A 19,621-nucleotide genomic window follows, 5' to 3' on the forward strand; every position below is an offset into this window, starting at 1 on the left:
AAAGTGCTGAAGGTGTGAATGTGTGAATGTATGCTGCATTCATAAGCAATCTGTGTAGCAGTGGGTGTCCAATAAGGTGTTTGGACACCTCTAACCTGACTGCCCCAAATCAAACTGAGCTCCCAGCTTTCTCTCCCCACTTTCCTTCCCACTAAATTCCTCAGTATCCTTCCTTGTTCTTCCATGCAAATGAAGGTTTCCTCTCTGCTACTGGCTGGCAGCTGCCTGCCTGTCTCAGCACAGATAACTGTGGGAAAACAGCATCTTTATACATAGTTCCTTGTTCTCCACCAGCATAAATAATATAAGGTGTTAATGACAACTAGCAGCAGCAGAACAGAAATAGAAAAGAGCGCGGTGCCTGCCTGCAAGCTGTTTGTTTGGTAGTAACATGCATCATCAGCAGAACTTCACACACATGCACTGACTGCATTTATTTGCAAGACAACATGTTGATGGGTGAAGGCATGCTGCTGCATCAAGCCGTTCACAATGAAGCCAGAGTTTACGATTCAAGCTTCCTTCTGTGTCAGTCCTTGGATGAAGGGGGTTCATTATGCACTAATCTGGCCATCTTTCTGACAAACCCCCTCCAGGTGGTAGATTTAAGAAAAAAAAAAAAAAAAAAAAAACAGGCTGTAAAAAGATACCTTGGAAATTCATGTGGGCCACTTCACTTAACTATCTGCTGTGATTGCTTCCACACTCTTTATACAGCTCCACATACAAACACGCAGCCACTTGGGAACACTAATAGACTTGCATGCATAAACAGACTCCAAAATGCACAAACATGCTGTCGTCTCTGCACAAACTCCTGAAAGCACCTCACTTTGAGATGCACATACTCGGTGGCGCTCACAATCAGCTCCCCCAATTGCAACTGATGGGTACAAATCAGGCTGCCACTTACCGCAGTCATTGGTTCCACACGAAGCTGTGACTCGCTTTCTGATTTCTGCAACTCCCACCATATCGACAGCTACATTCTCGCCTTGAATCCAGCATAATAGGTCTGCCGCGCATGATATAATGGCTTGATAGGCCATAAAGGCCCACTGGGAGCTGGCTTAACTCAAAGCTCCATTTCACCACCAGGGTCAAACCTTCATAAGCTGCACAGTACTAATGGGCTTAATAGCAACAAAAGCCACAGATTATTTTTGGGGTCTGTAAGTAGCACAGGGTTAACATGACTTTTGACCTAGTTCTGGTTGCAGTATACCTTTAGTGCTGATGTGTTTTTTGAGGATAAAAATGTATTTTTTCTACTTGTGATAAAATCTAAAGGCTGTTAATAAGAAACAAAATGACTTCAGTCTTAGTTTAGCATAAAATGCATGTCGAGTTTCCACACAAAGCACAGCTGTGTCGAAATGCATTTTATTTATATTCATACATTTATGTTTGAGATCAGTAGGAAGTTTATTTCCTGCTTACAGTTACATTATCAGGTTAACATACAAATTAAAGAGTTTGCTCTTTTCTGCAGATTAATATAAGTAAAAAATCATATTGAAGTTTAAATCTATTTAGTTAAAACCATCTATAACTTTTCTATAGAGTGAAACCTCATATGTTGACTAGACCGAGTGGTAATAGAGAGGAAATAGCAAACACCTGTATTAAAGAGGCAAATTATCCTTTTTGATAATAATGGTCAACAGTTCTAATTCTACACTAGAATGGTGAGCTTAATCCTGATTCTCATCCTCGTATATTTTTCCATCAGGAGGCCAGTTGGAGAGCCTGATGGAAACCATGAGAGCAGAGATCGCCGCCCAGCCTCCTGTGGAAGGATCCTATTCCGCACGGCGAGGGGACTACTGCATAGCCAAGTTTGCAGATGGTGAATGGTCAGTGTGCATTTCAATATTCTAAGTAGCTCATTGGCTTAAAACATGAGGAAGAACAGGTTCTTCTGAACACCAGGCCTGTTTCGGTGCTGATGTGGACTTTTAGTTGATTTAAAGTTGGGTGGCAGGGCCTCTAGGTTCACAGTGCAGCAAAAAATGACCCAAATCCAACCTTTTTTTTCCATATCTGATCTTTTTTTTTAACAAATTCTGAACAGCACAAATCTGACTCAGGCCACTTTACACGTGTGGTACTAAATCAGAAACATATGTTATGTTTTTTAAAGCAGCCTGAGACAGAAATCACAAATCTGTGATGGAGGAATCAGGATGTGACTAGATCAACTGTAAAAAATGGACAGAACAATGTTATGTCATTGTCATTATGTCTGTTACACAACAATTCAACATTAATACACACAAGCTAACATCCATATTTACCTTTTTAAAGTTTATCGTCTTCTCAAAATGCAAGCAACTCCAGGGCTGTAGACTGTTCAAACTGGAATCTGATCATTTTATATTATAATGTGAACAACCACTGGAAAAAAATGGGAATTGAGCATTAAGATCTGGTGTGAGCGTAGCTTAGGAGTCGGCTTGTTATCAGAAGAGATTAGAGGCTCTTGGTCTAAACAGTTCCTGAAAACTTATAGACTATGAACTTTATTTGATTGGTTCCTGACTAGTTTTTGAAGCATGATGGACACATCTTCCTGTTAAGGGAGTTAAATCTTTGGGGACTGCATATGCTTATTTTTTACTAAAAGTTTTGGTGCATAAGTGTCAAAGGACCAAAAGTTTCCCAATTAAACTTTTTTCATTTTAGCATGACTGTTGATGTTAATTACATCACCTGTGGAGGCTTTAAATTCTGGAGTTATTTGCTGCATGCCTGCATGTTCCTCTCATTCTAAGGCTGTGATGCTTTCACTGCAGACAACTCCAGGATTATAATTAGCTCTCTTTCACTGCTTAGCCATTAAGAATCAGCAGTTGCTTTGCAGTGACACACACACCTAGCCTCCTCACTGGATGTTCCAAGTTTGCAGATGGTCGTGGGGACACATAGAAGTCACAGTGATCGAAGGAGAAAGGGAGAGAATCTGTCAAGTTGGGGATTGTGAAAAAGGTCATGAAACTGATTAAAACTCAAATCTTCACCTAACAGATTTTTTCCCTCTTATTCTCTGCTTCCCTCCATCATACCATCTTGAGTTTGGGGTGCAAATGAGATCATTTTCTGCTCATGTCACCAGTAAGAGTCAGTGGGAATTTTAAAGTTGGTCAGACTAACAGTTATCCAGCTCCAGTTTGCAAATGTCGCTGTTTGTTTGTCTTTTTATCAGCTCTGTATTATTCAGCAGGCTAATCAGGTACGTGTTTGCATTGTTTCGTATTCTGTGATCCGTTTAAAATGTTGACTTGTTTCATTAAGAAGTTACCGTATTTTCAGGACTAAGTTTCACTTCTTTTAATAGTTTGACTGCAGTATTTGCTGCTCCTGTACCACCGGAAAAATGTACTAAAACATTAACTTAAAGACAAGACAAACAAAATGCCCCCAAAAGAAAATATAGTAAAAAATAGTAAAATATGCAGATGAAAGCAGTTATCCAGCAGCAGTTGTCGGAGTTGTTCAGAAACGACAGTGAGGATGAAGAATAGATTCAGTGATGTGGATTGAGATCGGGAGCTCGGTGAACTTACCGGTAACTTGCTTGTTGGAATCGCTGGCTTAACTTATTCCTCCTCCCAGGCATGTTCTTTATGCCATTATGAAGCTGAATGTGTTCAGGTTAAATTAGACTGTATGAATGGATCCATAGGAACATAAAGTCCTTATTTCTGCACATTTGCAGACCATAATAAGAGTGTGAAAAGGTACTATGGAAATGTGACACTGCTGTGCAGATAATGTAATTTCGAAAAATGAACACTGAGGTCTCAACTTTCAGTCCGGTTTGGCTAAAGTGGCGGCAAAACGGTGACAGAGTGGAGTAAAGCTTCTGCTCGGTGGCAGGGTGGTGTCTCCGTATTTAAATGCCAAATGTAATGTGTACATTTTCATACTTTCTCAGTACCTCAATCAGCTGTTCATCATAAGGAGACTAGTTTAAAAAAATCCTGGAAGAAACCCTGGTGTCACGTTAACATACCAAACACATTCAGCCTGTTCTGTGTGCTACTGCACTTGTGTTTCCAGATGAAATGTTTGTTCTTGGTCTTTGATTTTGTTAAATTTCTAAATACATGCGACTTATACTCAAGTGCAACTTATATGTTTTTTTCTTTTCTTTCCCCCTCGTCGTGACGCATTTTATGACTAATGCGACTTATACTCAGGCGCGACTCCTAGTCCAGAAAATACTCTAATTAAAATTTCACTGCCTTTCAAAGCCTCTCAGAAAAACAGGAAAGTCAGCGTGAATAGATGAGAATAAAAGCTCTGTTCAGCAGTCACTCACTCCATCTCTCACTCTTTTTCTCATTGTTGCTGTTTAGACTCGTTTGTGCCTTCTTGTTCATCACTTATTCGGTTTTAGCTTTGTTCCGTTGTCTCTCTCTTCATCCATGTAGGCCTAATTATTTGGCTTTTTCATGCATTCCTTGGTTTGCAGCCAATTTGTCTCCCATGCTCATTTATTCGTTATGGTGATGGTCAGATGGAGAAATGCATTGAATCAAGTATGAGGAAAACAAGCTTTATGTAACTTCTTTATAAATACCTTTCCTTTAATACGTCACTGAATTGTAGGTCCTTGCAGTTGTTTTTTATTAAAATTGATGTTCAAAAAAATCAAAGATTCTAAAGAGGAATTGCAGTTTTTCTGATTAGCACTAATGCACTAACGTTATTTGCTACAAGGCAAAAACGGGTTTGAATTTCTCTTTTATTGCAGGGAGGCCTCTATGCAATTTTCACAGCTCTCCAATGTTCTGATAGATCCCCTCTGTTCCCCCCTACCCGCCTAAACACCCCCGACCTGCTCATCCTCTCCTGCTCCTCTCCCCCGATCACAACAGACAGATCCTCCAACACCTTCTCCCCAGGGAAATAAGCACAGAATCATTTACTCATCTCCTTTTCCTCTTGTGCCCACTGTCTTCATCTCTGTTTCCCTCTGCTCTGCTCCCATCCCCCTCCTCTTCTTTCTCTCTCTTTCTTCTTCTTCCAATTATTCTCTTGTCGCTGCAGGTACAGAGCCAGAGTGGAGAAAGTGGAGTCGCCGGCAAAGGTTCACGTCTTCTACATCGACTACGGCAACGTGAGTAAAGTTTGAGGCCGCGAGTCTGCACGAGTTGAAGTGTCATCATTAAAACATGGTGCTGTTTGGTGCTCGGAGCGCATGAGGGGTGGGGAGAGGGGAGATGTTGTGTCTGAAAGTGCATTTCCTCTCCGTTTCAGTCAAAAGTTTTCATTTGAAAGAAGCCTTTTCTGTATCGTCTGAGCTCCAATGCTCCGCCGGGTTGTTTGTTTTCCATCTCATTGTTTATTACTGAAGCAAAGCAAAGTGATTTTTTTTCACAGCTATGACAAAAACTGAACCAACCCCCTCCTCTCTTTTCCTGAATCACTTCTTTTTTTTTTTTTTACTATTATTACACTGTGATGACGAAGAGACTGCATAGTTGTAACTGCGTAGTTGCTCCTCTGCCCACGTGCGTGCACATGCTTGCATCACTAAGTGGCTCAACCCTCACCCTGCGGGAGTTTTCCCATGATGCATCAGAGCAGCACAGTGTGTGACTGACCTCAGAGCGCAGGGGACAGATCGGGGTTCGGCTGGCAGATGCGATGCATCCTGGCATCTTGCTGAAAGTGTGATTCTCCGAGGCAGACCTGGTGCACACAGAAAAAGACAAGCTGATATCTGCGCCGCCTCGTTCGTAGTAGTTTTGCGTCATTTCAGGCTGAGTCAGTCTGGCCTTAATTCCATACCCCGTTTTGTCACGAGCTGTTAGAAGACAATATTGCCATGTCTCTCAGGTACAGGCCAGGACCTGAATTATTATGGGATCATTAGCAAACACAGCAGAGCACTTTTGTCATTTAATTTTTAAAAGCCTTCATTCAAAGTGCCATCAAAGTCTAATATGTGGAGATAAATCTTAACATTTTATCTATAATGAATGTTCAAGGTATTCTCCGTCTAGACTACACAGTTCAATGAACACATTATCCTAAGATACGAGAGGTCATTAAATTAACTTCCAACTTCTGATGGCGGAATTTGTCTGACTTGCTATGCGTGTGGCCTGTAGTGATCGCTGATTGATCAGTCCTTCATCTGTCAGGATATGTTTCACTAGAGAAATTCAGTAAACAATTTTCTGGGTAAGTTTACCAAACAAATAAGGTGCCATTTAAAAAAATTCCTGATGATATTTTTAATGTCTTTGTCATTTTATCAGCTTGACATCTCTGGTTATATTTAAACTTAGCTTGTAGCTTAGGTTGAGAGGCAGTGGAGCTTTGATGAAAAGTCCCCACTGCAGCTGTAGCAACAGCTGTTTAATTATTATAAGGTGACTCCAGAGCATGCAGCCATTCATCAGTAGAATGACTTTCTCTCCTCTCACACTTTCAGTCATTGATGGGGTGGCGTGCAGATGAACTTGATTCAGAATTCAGGAGAAAAGACAAGAAAATCTATTACAGGATAAGATTTTACGCGGAGCTTTGAAGTCATTCTCTTATACGAGTGTTTTATCTGAGCCATGCATGCTGTGATCCCAAGAATGTAAAAAGGTAAACACCTGTCAGCAACCTTGTTACGGGTTTCTATGTTTTTCTGCCTCGGTGTCGGCGACAGCCATGGCCAGAGGCTTTCTGCTTTCAGGTTGTCTATGATGTGACATTCTCATAAGCTGACATCTCGGGGATGCCTTAAAGTGGATTTCTTCACATTTAGCTCAGACTTTTACTTGGACTGATGAGAATTTTATCCTCAAAGGCCATAAAATGTCTTTGGATTGTTAAACTAAAATTTTCAGCTTCAGCTTTTAGATTTGGTTAATAATAATCCAGAGTGAACTGTTCCGTATTAACTTTGTCCTCCCTCGTCCTCCTCCAGAGAGAAGTTTTGTCGTCCACCCGTCTGGCTGCCATGCCTCCTGCCTTCAGCACCAGGAATCTGCCAGCGCAGGCCACCGAGTACACCTTCGCCTTCATCCAGGTCCCGCAGGACGTAAGTGCACAGACGAGCACACGCAGAGCAGAGATATTCTCCCAAATCAGCTTCTGCAGCCATTTTCTGCCAGTTCTTCATAGCTGACTTTTCTGGCAACACATGAAAAGTGTTTCATGTATCACACAGACAAAACAGGGCTGAGTGATTTCCAGGCAGGTTTTGTGGAAATTATACTCCTACGTACAGATCATGTTCAAAGCAGAAAGGACAATGACAAAGTTTGAGAAAAATTACCAGCTGAGTTTTAATTATTCAGCAGCCTGAACTTTGCCACATCTTAGCACAGAATCATCCATGTAAACGTGGATGAACATGGATAAACAGAGTGGTTTCTTCTCCTCTGGAGGACCAGCCTCTTGTTTTACATCCCAGTGTGTTTACTCAACATCCACTGACCACTTGTGTGTTTGTTTTTGGCTCTGCTCGCGTGTGTTTGAGAGACATCTGTGTCAGGTTCAGCTCGTCGATAGCGTCCAGAATACAGATCCTAATATTTATTTTCTAAAATAATAGGATTTTTATTGAACGTCTTCTTTGTGAGAGCCTCCTGTACAGAAAGCAGCATAACATGATACATGCAGTACAGAAGATCTGTGCACATGCAAGGAAGCAGCAATCCTAATATGAAGATCATTGGGAGAAGCTCAGCATCACCATCCAGACAAAACAATTCAAACCCCAAGCAGTTATATGGGAATGTCACAAAAACATGAGAGCACTGTTCACTTTAGAGCTTCTAATTTCCCAGACAAGCAGGTGTCATGTGAAAGCAGAAACTCTGCTGATTACAAAGATGTCTGTCTCATCACTGTGGAACAAGAACTGAGTTAGCAGCCAAAGCAAACAAAAACATAAACAAAAAAATGATAAATCATATCTTTTTTTTGCTGTTGTGTGGTTAAAAAGTTTTATTCCAGCCAAAAAAAACTCTTAACATGTTCTCCTATGACTCTGATTTTGTTTGAAATCAATCATAAAGGTCCTGCTAGTTTCCATGGAGATGAATGGGGTTTTATAGTACCGTATTCACTCTTCCTATCATCTTGGACTTCACTTCATTTCTTCCTCGTAAGACATTATTTAACTATTTCCTAGGTAAATCTGGCTGCTGTCTTCTGGTTTTCAGAGATAACATTTACATTTTCTGCTGTGTTCCAGGTGAATTTTACTGACGCAGTATCACATCTTCACTCTGACTTCTGTACTAATGTCACATGTCTCAGCTTTCTTTTGAGACATGATTATTCAAACACCCCTTGAAATCATGAACATTATTTGTTCCTGATAATAGTAGGTGGATGTTGATGATGGTTTATGGCCAGTTTGGAGGGGGTAATGTTGACCAGCTGACTGGCTGCAGCTTGACTGGGAGGGTTTTAAAGTTTTAATGAACCAATCATGAATTGTTAAGAACTACATTTAGGAGATAAATTCAAATTTTAGATTTTATTACTCTTTTTTTCTAAGAAAATATGTCGCTGTGCATGTCACCTGTCTCCTGAGTCGGTAAGGAAGTGGCCCATCTGTTGGTGCCACCCGGGGGACACAGACATCACATCCAAGTTCCAGCGCCCCTACACACTAACATAGAAAGCTAAACCTTATGCTTGAAGCCGACATGCAGCGCACACCTCTGCTAGTCACTCTCCCTCTGTCACTCTGCATCTGTTCTTAGCGTTTTCCTTTCATGTGTTTGCCGTCTGCCACTCTGACAGCGGGTGCCCCGCATGCACCGAACCTGCGGTGGATCGGTTCTTACCTTTGTCTCGCAGCCTGCCACCTGATCCCCTGCACAAGACGTCTGTCTTCACAAGTCATAATTGGCCTTGTAGTCGGTCTTAAAGGAAAAATTCTTTTCTTATCACTGAAAGTCTGCCAGTGGGAAGAAATCGCTCTGCTCCATTCCTGCGCTTCTTCATCAAATATTCAGTGAAGTGACAATATCTTTAAAAAATGTCAGAATCATGGCAGACTCCTACTGTTCTGCTGTTTTGAAATGGGAGCTCTCACCTGAGATGTGCACCAGCGACTTGTATTGAAGTAGGTACAGTGTACGTTACAACCATCGCATCTCGCTGCAGCAGCTGCCTCCATGAGAAACACCCCTGCCATGTTAGCAACATTTAATTTGCTTTTATTGTGGCTGTCATCAGCACTCACACACTGCACTCAGGACTCTACAATATATCTTTATTAGGCCTGTTCTACTAATTAAATAAAGTCATTTCTACCAGCAGTGCAGGATAAAAAAGCTCAAAATAGCGTCTCCAAAAGCAGTCACCCCGACTCCGGCTGCTCATTAATTTACTAACTTGCTTTACTCATAAACTGAATTAACATCTAACATTTTCTCATTAAAGCCATGGCAACATTCACAGGCAGAAATAGATTACTTTTTTATTTTAAATAAAGCTAAAGGTCACCTAATATGTCTGGAAAAACACTTAAGACACTTCACATCTTCCCTTTAGTCTAATCTGGATTTTATTAAACTACCAGTGATGAAAACAGTATTTTTTTTTACAATTACTTAAAATTCAGTATTCTTTATTATTCTGCATAAGAGTTTAAAAACATTTAATAGGTTGTAAAGAACTGAAAATGTTCCTTTTGTATTTCTTTCATTACATAGAATCAGACTTGCAGAAGTGAGTTACCAAAAAAGAAAAACTAAATAAAATAAATGTAACCGCAGTGTGTATGTTTTTAGTTGTACTATGTAGATTTATTTGTAGTGAGGAAGAAGTTGTTCCTGTAGTATGAGGTTTTGGTCCTGGTGAACTGCAGCCTCCTGCCAGAGGGGTGAAAAGTTAGTGAAGGAGATCACTTTTTCATTTTTTCCTAGTTGCATATTAACATATTAACCCTTCTTTGGTATCCTCTTTACACTTTACGCTCTTATCCATTGAATTTGGAAGTCCGTGGAAAGTTTCTGTCTGGATCTCATTGAGGAGACCAGAGTTTCCTCCCAAAGTTGCTGTTTGGAAGTCTAATCTTTATTTAAGGACATGTTCTTAGTAGCGTTGACATCAGGCGATGATTGTGGCCACATGAGATTTTTTTTCCTTTAAAATCAAATTAGCCAAAGATTTAATGGTATTTTTGCCGCACGGGACGGAGCGTTGTCTTTACCGTAGAAGGAACGCTTTGTCCTTTCATGCAGGGAATGTTCAGTTAAAACACCGATCCTGCCCAAAGCATCCCTCTCCACCAGCTTGTTGCTTTTATGGTGTCCATCCATCTGGACCATCAGTGAAGAAAAGTGCTTGAAAATGAGTTCATGTATTTCTGATGCAACTACAAACCTTTCTCCTTGTGAGCACCGGTAAACGTTGGCCCAAACACAGCTTTATGCACAACTGCAACCTCTGGAGTATCCTGCATGCTGAGGTTCATCAGTGGCTTCAAATCCTGCTCACCTGTCTTTTTACAAGCTGCTGACAGGAACTTTCCTTTATCTGAACAAACCAGTCTGCTCTCTGAATCACACACAAAGCATTCACCAGTACGATGTTCTTGCTTAAGTTTTTGTGAAGTCTTTTCATTCTCCTCTGCGAGACATTGCGCTATCTCACTCTTTTTATTTGCAGAAAGATCCCTCTTTTTAACCGGGCTTCTTTTAAACTGACTTGCTTAATTATGTGGAACAATGTGCTTTAGCGGTTTACTTTTAGGGTCACCTGGGAACAGACAGGAGAAAAAAACAAGCTCAATATAACAAAAAAACTGAAAACCATTAACTTGAATCCCACCTGCAGAATCATCAAAAATACAGCGTCCAGTTGATGAAAATGCTTTTTTCTAATATGTTTAAAACGTTTACAGTACGTCAGTGAATTAAAAGTATTAGTCAGAATTTCAGGTGCACTTTTTATTCAGAAACAAATTCATAAAAAAAAAAAAATGTTTGCCCACATCAGTGTGTGTGTGTCCTACACACACTGATAATAGTGGGGCATTGCAGGGCTTTCATTCATTTTGTGTTGTCTCTTAACAACTGTGATGACATCTTTCCTCTCTCTGTTTTCTTTCTTCCTCTCTCGCCCTGAGCTTCCCCACAGCGCCTGTGACAAGTTGACCGGAGGGGGAGTGGAGGACAAAAAAGGCCCTTAGTTTTGTGCTTCGAACAAGCTTCCCTTTCCACACTGACTCGCGCAAACACACACACATACAACAGACACGCGCGCCCAAGGGCGGCTAGCTGGAAGGGGGTTGCCATGGAGACAAGACCAGGGCTAGAACGAAAGGAAGCAAAGAGATGGATGGTGTAGTGGGGGACGGAGGATAGCCGGGGACTTGCTTTTTGTTTTTAACTGTCTTCTTGCCTTTGAAGGTGCATTTGGCTTGCTTTTCTTGTTTTCACCTGCTGACTGCTGGAGGACACGAGGTCAGGATTGTATTGCAGCTGTTCCTCCCTCCTCTCTGCCATATGTTCAATCAAATGGTGGCCTTTCACAGAGGACAAGGTTGGGAATAAGAGAGGGTGAGGCAGTTATCTGAGCAATGAGAAAAGAAGACAGTTGCAAGATGAAGAGGTTGGTTAGGAGGTGGTCCTCTGGATAGTTCTCTTGAAGTGCCTGAACAGATAATTGTACTTCATGATTGACGGATAACTGCAGGGTTTGTTTGGCTGTGATCCTGTTGACCTGAAATCAGGTCTGGGGCAAAGACACACACACATACATCTTTCTGTTATTGTCTGTATGTTTGAGCCAGTGATAACATACTAATTATCATTTTAATCTTTTTTTCCTGTCCACCCACTCTTCTTGTCCTTTTTCATCCTTCATCCCTGCTTTACTTCCTTTCCTTCCTTCAGGAGGACGCCCGTGCGGATGTGGTGGACTGTGTGGTGCGTGACATCCAGAACAGCCAGTGCCTGTTGAACGTGGAGTATTCAGGTGCCACCTGCCCGCACGTCACAATACAGTTTTCAGACACGAAGGAGGACGTTGGCCTTGGTTTGGTCAAAGAAGGCTTTTGCATGGTGGACGTCCGCAAGGAGAAGCACCTGCAGAAGATGGTAAGTAAGAGGACTGGATTCACAGGGATGTGTTAAGTTGTATTTGCAAATAGTAAAAAATAAGAGTGTGAAAGGATTAATGCTCAATCGCACTTTACTGAAGAGGCCTGAGTGTCAGCCTGCCGTTCAAATAGTAGGAGGTAGAAAATATAATGTAATTTGAATTATTTATGCCTCTCCTGAGCATTTGTTCCTTTGGGGTTAAGATGTAAAATATTACTAGATACAAGTCGTTCCATCGACTGCGACTGCTGGGTCCATCGGCTAAATGACTGCTTTGTAACAGGTCAATTTAACATGTCAAAGCAAGAAGTGTTTGTATTTACAGCTTACAGGCTGAGATCGTTACCAGAAGTGTCTGATGACATGATGGAAACGATTGTTTCGCCTCTCTCTGGCTTGGTTGTATCATCTCTTTCACTATCTGTGTTATTTGCTGTGAGATTTGAAGCCGATCGGTTCATTTATTATAGTGATCAAACCTTCCTGCATGCCAGGGCTCGATGTGAAATGACTGCTATTGATACTTATTTTAACTGGTTAACTTTAAAATATAGAGAAGACAAGCAATTCTGCATAAAATGTTACTAAGTCCACAGCACGACTCTGCTGTTGAACTGTGTCTTCAGGAAAAGCTGGTTTGATGTTTGTTCTCCCGTTTGACTGGCAGTAGTCTTCAAAATTATCACTACAGAAGCAACGATCTGCAAGGTGCAGCATACCAACAGGAGCATTTCCATCTTTTATTAGCACAACAAGCTCAAGTACAGCGTGTCCCCAAAAGTAGCCGCGTGAAAACTTCTGGATCACCATTATGTTGCCGAGGCTGGCGAACCTGGTGAGATAAAAAAATCACATGAGTATATATGTACCACCAATAGCTTTCCAACAGCTCAGTAATGACCACATTTCCATTACAGAACCACTTATTTTCAACTCAGTTTGTCTATGGATTGTTTTACATTTTATATATATATATTTATATATAAAAGCTTGTACAGCACTTAATGCTTGTAAGGTTTAATAATGTGGTACACAAGACATAATACCTCTGCTCCATTGTCAGTCCACAGTCACACATAATTTACATTTAGACCTCTACAATTTGCCTCAGATGGTGGCCATTTTGTCAAGCCATGAAAGCAGTGCTCCTTTACTTTTCTCTCATTATGCCAAAGCGTCCTGCAGACTTAAAGCTGCTCTGTGCATGAAGATAAAGAAAAATGGAAGATGCGTATTCCTGCTGCAATTACTGCTTCTGCACACCCTCCCAATATTAGTAACTGTTTTATTTAAAAAAGACAAGTGTCCAAGGAGTGTAACTCCACATAAAAATAATCAGCATGTACATTCATCTATATTAGAAGCTGGTGGGAGAAAACAATTGTTTATAAAATCTTGTAATAATTTATTCACTCTCAAATGGAACATATTTACTTTCTCACTTCCCAACTTCAGTCTGTCAGTAAAGGACTGTGCATCGTTGTGAGAGTGCTTTGACCTCTGACCTCCACAGTGTAGCCAGTGGCCATAATGCAGTCTCGGGATAATGGACCTTATGGACAAAGGACAGTGATTAAAACCTCCCGTTCGGCTAATAGGCTTACAGACGGCACAGATTTAGGTTTTGTTGGATCAAATGGTTTCTGTTTAGTATGCAACAGCTGTGTCTCCGCATGCATTTGCCTCTCCTTGCTGGCTACAGATGGATATTTTGATCTGGAGAAAGCTTAACAAGCAGCACTGTTGCCAAAGTGTGCGTTAAAGCTTTTCTTGTTCATAATTCCATCCATCAAGTCTGCTTCCAAGCTTAAAGCCGTCGCTAAGATCTCCCATATTTCCTACTTGGAAAAAGAGCTCAAGTGTGATCAGAGACTTTTCATACCTCTAAATGGAGAGGGAATGTGCTTCTGATTCTTAGCGTCTGCAGGCTTATTTGAAAGGCAGCACCTCTGTTGTTGTTGGTATCTGAATTAAACACAATTTTCATCAAGTAAAATTTCGTAAACCATTTCTTTTCTGGCCTTCCATCTCAGTCAGATGACTGGATACCACCCTTCCTTTGGTAAATACTTGCTTCGTGATCTACTGGCTGAGTCATTTGTTTGCAAGGTACATTCTGGCTTGAAGATTCATGAGGGCCATGACACCTGCTGTTAGCGCAATAGCAAAAAAAAATGCTACTGTGCTTTAGCAACAGCCAAAAAATGTTTTAAGATGCAGCCCCTTTGTTGCCCTCTGGATCAGTGCCTCATTCTTTACCTCTCTTAGAGAAAAGTTTCCTCCATGCCTTTGATAGCATCATATCTCTGCACTCTGAGCTTTTCACTCCTCCTCTCCCCCTTTTCACTCATCCAGACTATCAGCCTCCTTGTAAAAATGACTCTAGTCCTTCCTATCTGTTCCATTTTGTTCTTTATTCATTATCCATTCCTAGGGATTGGAATATGGTGGATTGGAATACTCTAGTGCTAAAGTGTTCTATAACAGATGGGCTGTAATGTTCATTGGCACTTGAGCAACCATTAATAGTCAGTCATAAGTGCTCTGAAGGTTAACACTGGTCTTTAAGAGTGGCATTGTCCCAAGAGAGTGAAAGCACGCATGTTAATCTGTTAGGGGTTTATTTCTTTTTCCAAGTGCCTTTCCACCTTAAGCTGTGATTTAGTAGATGCTCACAGCCCACACCATATGGACAGATATTGTTTCTGTTCTCTCTTTTGTGGAGAACATGCATTAAGAAAATGCAGGTGAGGCTTTTCTTATGTGTGCTTGTTGATGTAGGTTGATGGCACTGAGACAATTTCTGATCAGTGTAATAAAGAATTCACATCCGGTGTGCATCTCACTGTGCTTATTGTGCACACACAGGCAGATTTAATGTCATATTAAGTTTAATCTGTCAAGCATCTGCCATGTGCTGTGCATGCCTTCTGTATGGGTTTTATGTGAGGGGTTTAAGTTCAAGTCATCATCCGATATCATTAGTTAATTACCAACACAACTAAGGAATCAGTCGTTTCCATGACTCGTGTGAAGAATTTGTCACTGCATCCAGTTTTGGCTGTTTCCACGTCATGTGTCTTTATTTATCACTGTTCATTTTTTAGTGGCATCTACATCTTGAAAGCCGTTTTGCTCGTGTGTGCGAGTCTGTAGGTGTTTGTTTTTATTTGATTGGTCCCTGAGGTGCGGTGCTGTAGATTGCCAGGTACAAGTGGCTGCCACTGGTACATGTAATCAACATGTTGGTGTGAGAAATGAGCTACTCGGTAATGGTTGCCCCAGGCAGCATTCAGAACGGTGTCAACCATGTCATTTGGCTTGATTGGCACTGATGCGATCTGCTGTTCTTGAGTTGGGATTTTTTTTTTTCTTTCTTTTTTGTATAACAGAAAATCTGACAAATGTGATTAAATGAGTGTTGATTTTCTGACAGGAAAGGCAAAGACAGTAATGGTGGAGAAGGAAAAATGAGTTTGTATTTAAACAATTATCACTGGGTTTTAAAAACTGTTGTGAGGCTGTGCTGATAACCTTGGCAAACAAAAGATGATGAATGTTTGCTCCGTTGACTTATTCTCTGCACAAGCGTCTTGTTTAGTTACCTTTCACATCGACTCCATGTTTTTCCAACACCAGACACAGTGGACAGACAACCCTTCCTTTAATGGCGGTGACACCATCGACTCTTCTTTCCAACATGCCACACTGCCCTAGACACTCACTTCCCTCTCTGCCTTTATCCTCCTTAATGTCTTTCTCCACACAATGTTCAGTCAGACTTCCTGCATATCTTTTCCACATCATTCTTTAGATTTCTATCACACTGCTCTTCACCACTCCTTCACTTGTATTTTCTCTTCCTCTTATTCCATGCTTTTCTGTCTTGTGCATACAAGGCCTCTCTTCTCTGCACTCTATACTTTTATTTCCACTCAAATTAATATACATTTCCTTTTTGTTTTCTTTTTAATCCCCCCAACTTTTAGTGTTCATCTTATCTAAGTGGAGCTACAGTGTGTCATTTAGAAAACAATGAGGAGACAGCTTGTTTGGCTTTCGCAAGTGCTAATTTACATTTTGTCTTGCAGTGCAATGTCATGATGAACAATAATCCCCAGGTATTAAAGTGGAGAGTGGCTCAGATCAGACTTGGCAGTGGCCTGATAATGAGCTGTGATTTAAAATGCAGTTATGTGTGATTATTTGCATCAGCTGATTCAGCCCTGTGAAGACACAGCGTCTCTTTTTATCATTTCAAGTGATCGTATAGAGCAGAAAGACAAATGTGGGCAAAATATTTGAAAAAAAGAGGAGAAAGAAGGTACCAGTCTTGGTAGAATTACAATTATATATGAAATATATATTTTTTCTGCCTGTTTGGATGCACAGTAAGCGCCTGCAGCAGCTATTTTTGACCAGCACACAGAAACTCGCACCCAGACCTGATATTTCTTTGTCCAAGATGTAATGAGTCTGTCATGGCAGCTCAAGTGGAAGATGGCTGTGTGGTTAGCAGCACTATCTGTTGTGCTCGGCTGCCTTTCACCAGTGTTTTCTGTCAGCAGCTGCCAGCGACATGACTGATTCAAACTCTGGCAGGCCACTCGGCGATAACTGCCTCGTCCAGTCACCTCACCTCGCTGACACTGGTAGCCGCAAAGTTCATTAGCACTACAAGCTAATAATCTCCACTTTGCTAATCACAAGTCAATTACAAACACGGATGTGTCGTTTTCTCCTTCACCAGCACAATTATCAATCAGCTGCACCCAAGTCTGCAGTATCGACCCAGGCCGAGCTTCCAGTATGCTCCCTACAGACCGGTTAAGATGTAGCATCTAGCTGATGGTTATGAATACATGTGGAAGATCTTTATTGAAATGTGTGTTTGAGTGTGTCAGCAGAAGGCAGACTGTGGGGAAAACAGCTGTGAGGTAGCCCACTAAGATTGAGTCCTGGAATCTTTAATTACCCAGGAGCCCCCCGGGGAAATATAGTTTTATTTATTTTTTATTCATTTTTTTTTTCTCTAAATCCTCTTTCCCTGTATTGATGCTGTAGTCAAACTTAGGCTCTGCTTTTCATGTGTGGATGTTAAGCAGCACACTCTGAAGTTACGAAAAGCAGAGGAGACCTCTCGAAGTGCCAGTTCACATGAGAGGCAAGCAAGTTTTTGTCATTCATGCATCTTTAAACAAACTGCTTCATGTGTTTCTCTTCAAGTTCACAGTTGCAGCCCCCAGCGTAGTTAATAGCGCAGCAGGGTAATTGTGCTAATGGAATTTGTGAGTGGTGATGGAGCTGCTGCTGCATGTGGGGGAATCCATACAGGAAGTCATAGAAGAGGGCGTACATGCACAGGATGCCTCCAGGGATGGCTTGTTCCATTTATCTAACCACAGTTGTGCTGCTGCACATCTACTTACTGTACATTAGTTCAGATGATCTTGTCCACTGTACGGTTAATGCTGCTCTGGACTTTGATGACATGCCTCATGGGAATGTCGTAGCCTTTGAACTTCAGCAACAAACTGAGGCCTGGTGTTCAAATTACTATTCATTTGGCACTGCCATTGTCACTCATTAGCTGTCCCCAAGCACAGAGGACACCAGAAATACCAAAAAAATAACAAAGTAAAGACAATAACAGTAACTATTGTGTCTTGTGATCTGAACAGATCCTGTCTGGGCCTGTTGGGCTACGTTCACACTACAGGAAAAAAGTCACAAAAAACTATTTATTCCTTTTCATACCATTCACACCATCTATTTATTTATGTTAACATTTTTTTAAAGGGCCAAATAAAGACTTAACAAAAGAAAAATCCAGCCCATTATTTCTTGGGTGTGAACGTAGCCTTGGATTCTGATGTGCAAAAGTTCCTCACCTTGTCATCCAGAACAGCAGTTTACTGAATTTCCAGTGGCTGCCTTCATGTTTCAAGCTATCGAAATCCCCCCTCCCCTTCCCAAATAAAAAAACGTACCCAAGCATCGCCCCGCTGAACAGCACAGCATGGCTGTTCGGCAGCGTGACTGCTTCCCACCAAGGGCTCAATGCCTCATTTACAAGCAGTTGGGGATGTGGCTTTTAATGGACATTTTCTCATCCTCTCACACACATACACACACTTTTGTAGACAACACCCCCACCAGCCACCCACCCCAGCTCTACTGCTTCGGCCTTGGACATGTCCTAGCTGACAAGCGCCACTTCACAAGTACTATTCCATCTTCTGCAGACGTCTACACGTACAGCGACACACTCGTGGATGAGAACATGCCGGACAGGAGGGGAGTGGAGCCACCAGGTTGTTCAAACTTGGATTATTTCCTCACTGGACAGGAGAAGTGTGTGAGGTTGTTGTGCTGATGTTTAGTAAGACTCATTTTGTTTCCGCTGCCTCGGGGAGATCACTGGACAGTGCAGCTGTTTGTACTTGAATTGTATGTGCACATTTTACATAAGTGTGACCTCCTATCTCTATGAACCCATGCTGGTGGGCTTGTCATGTTAGTTCCCATCAAAGCGTCCGATCTCCTCCGACAGCCATGCTGGAGGGGACTAGCGAGCAACAGGATTTCATTCCAGTTTGCCTCAGATGGAGCCAATGACACTTGCACACAGGATGTACATGTTTGTGTTTTCTATAAGAGGAGACACATTTTTCAGCCCGTTTTCCACCATCGTACAAAATTTTTTATACTAAAAGATTTCAGTTTCAAAGATTTCCTGACAACTCAGATAACGCTCACAGTAGTAAAAGGCACAAGAAAAATCAGAAGTACATGCAAATCAGCTGCTTTTAAAGCATTCATGCATATGTTTTCATATTCAACATGAATCAAAATCAAACTGTTCAGTGTCAGTCTTTCCCCTCATCCCCTTTCACACACGCCAGGCATTCGAGGACCCTTCTCTACCACTTGGGCCGAAACAAGTCTGAAGAGACTTCCCCAAAAGCATGGCCTCCTCTCTGCCTGCCATACAGTATTCATGCATGGGTGTGTTGAACAAGAGAAGTCTCTTAGGACAATCCACCGTTCAGCCAAGTACACTCGACTTAAAACGGTGAGAGCTACAGACATAAAAGCCGTTATGTTCCGGCAGATACTCTGAAGATGAACTGTGTTGTGTTGAGTTTTCTGCTTTCACTGGAATCGGAACGAGACTGAGATTGCAGGCAGGAGGAGAGCGAAACAAGATGTAATAAGGATGGATGGAGCAGTGTGACTAAAGGGATGTAGTAGGGTGGTTGGAGTTTGCTTGTCTTGGAGTTTGTGTAATCTTCTCCTTACATCCCATATGGTTAGAAAGAGCTGAGGGGACATACCTGCTACTGAAACCTTTGCCCTTATTTGCTGTGAAAGAAAGAAAAAGAGGCAGTTCACCTACGCACCAGACGCACATGAACTTTTTTTTTTTTTTTTTAAGTGCTGCGATAGCTCTCGCTTGCATCCATCACTTTCACACCGTGTTTACCAGAACGCCACCTGGACATGGCACGATGGCCAGCGCTCACAGATTCACAGCCAGTCAG

The 19,621-nt window shown here is 41.6% G+C and overlaps 1 protein-coding gene across 1 annotated transcript in view; it reads left to right on the forward strand.

Annotated features, from left to right (window-relative positions):
• The window catches only part of snd1 (staphylococcal nuclease and tudor domain containing 1), a 187,277-nt gene that overhangs the window by 156,992 nt on the left and 10,664 nt on the right, over positions 1–19,621 (forward strand). Inside the window, exons 19-22 of the mRNA XM_041978025.1 lie at positions 1,733–1,856; positions 5,056–5,125; positions 6,935–7,048; positions 11,871–12,074. Of these exons, the coding sequence (XP_041833959.1) occupies positions 1,733–1,856; positions 5,056–5,125; positions 6,935–7,048; positions 11,871–12,074 (512 nt within the window). The remainder of the gene's footprint in view (positions 1–1,732; positions 1,857–5,055; positions 5,126–6,934; positions 7,049–11,870; positions 12,075–19,621) is intronic.

This window comes from Melanotaenia boesemani, chromosome 23 (genome assembly GCF_017639745.1).
Source record: "Melanotaenia boesemani isolate fMelBoe1 chromosome 23, fMelBoe1.pri, whole genome shotgun sequence".
Classification (NCBI taxonomy): Eukaryota; Metazoa; Chordata; class Actinopteri; order Atheriniformes; family Melanotaeniidae; genus Melanotaenia; species Melanotaenia boesemani.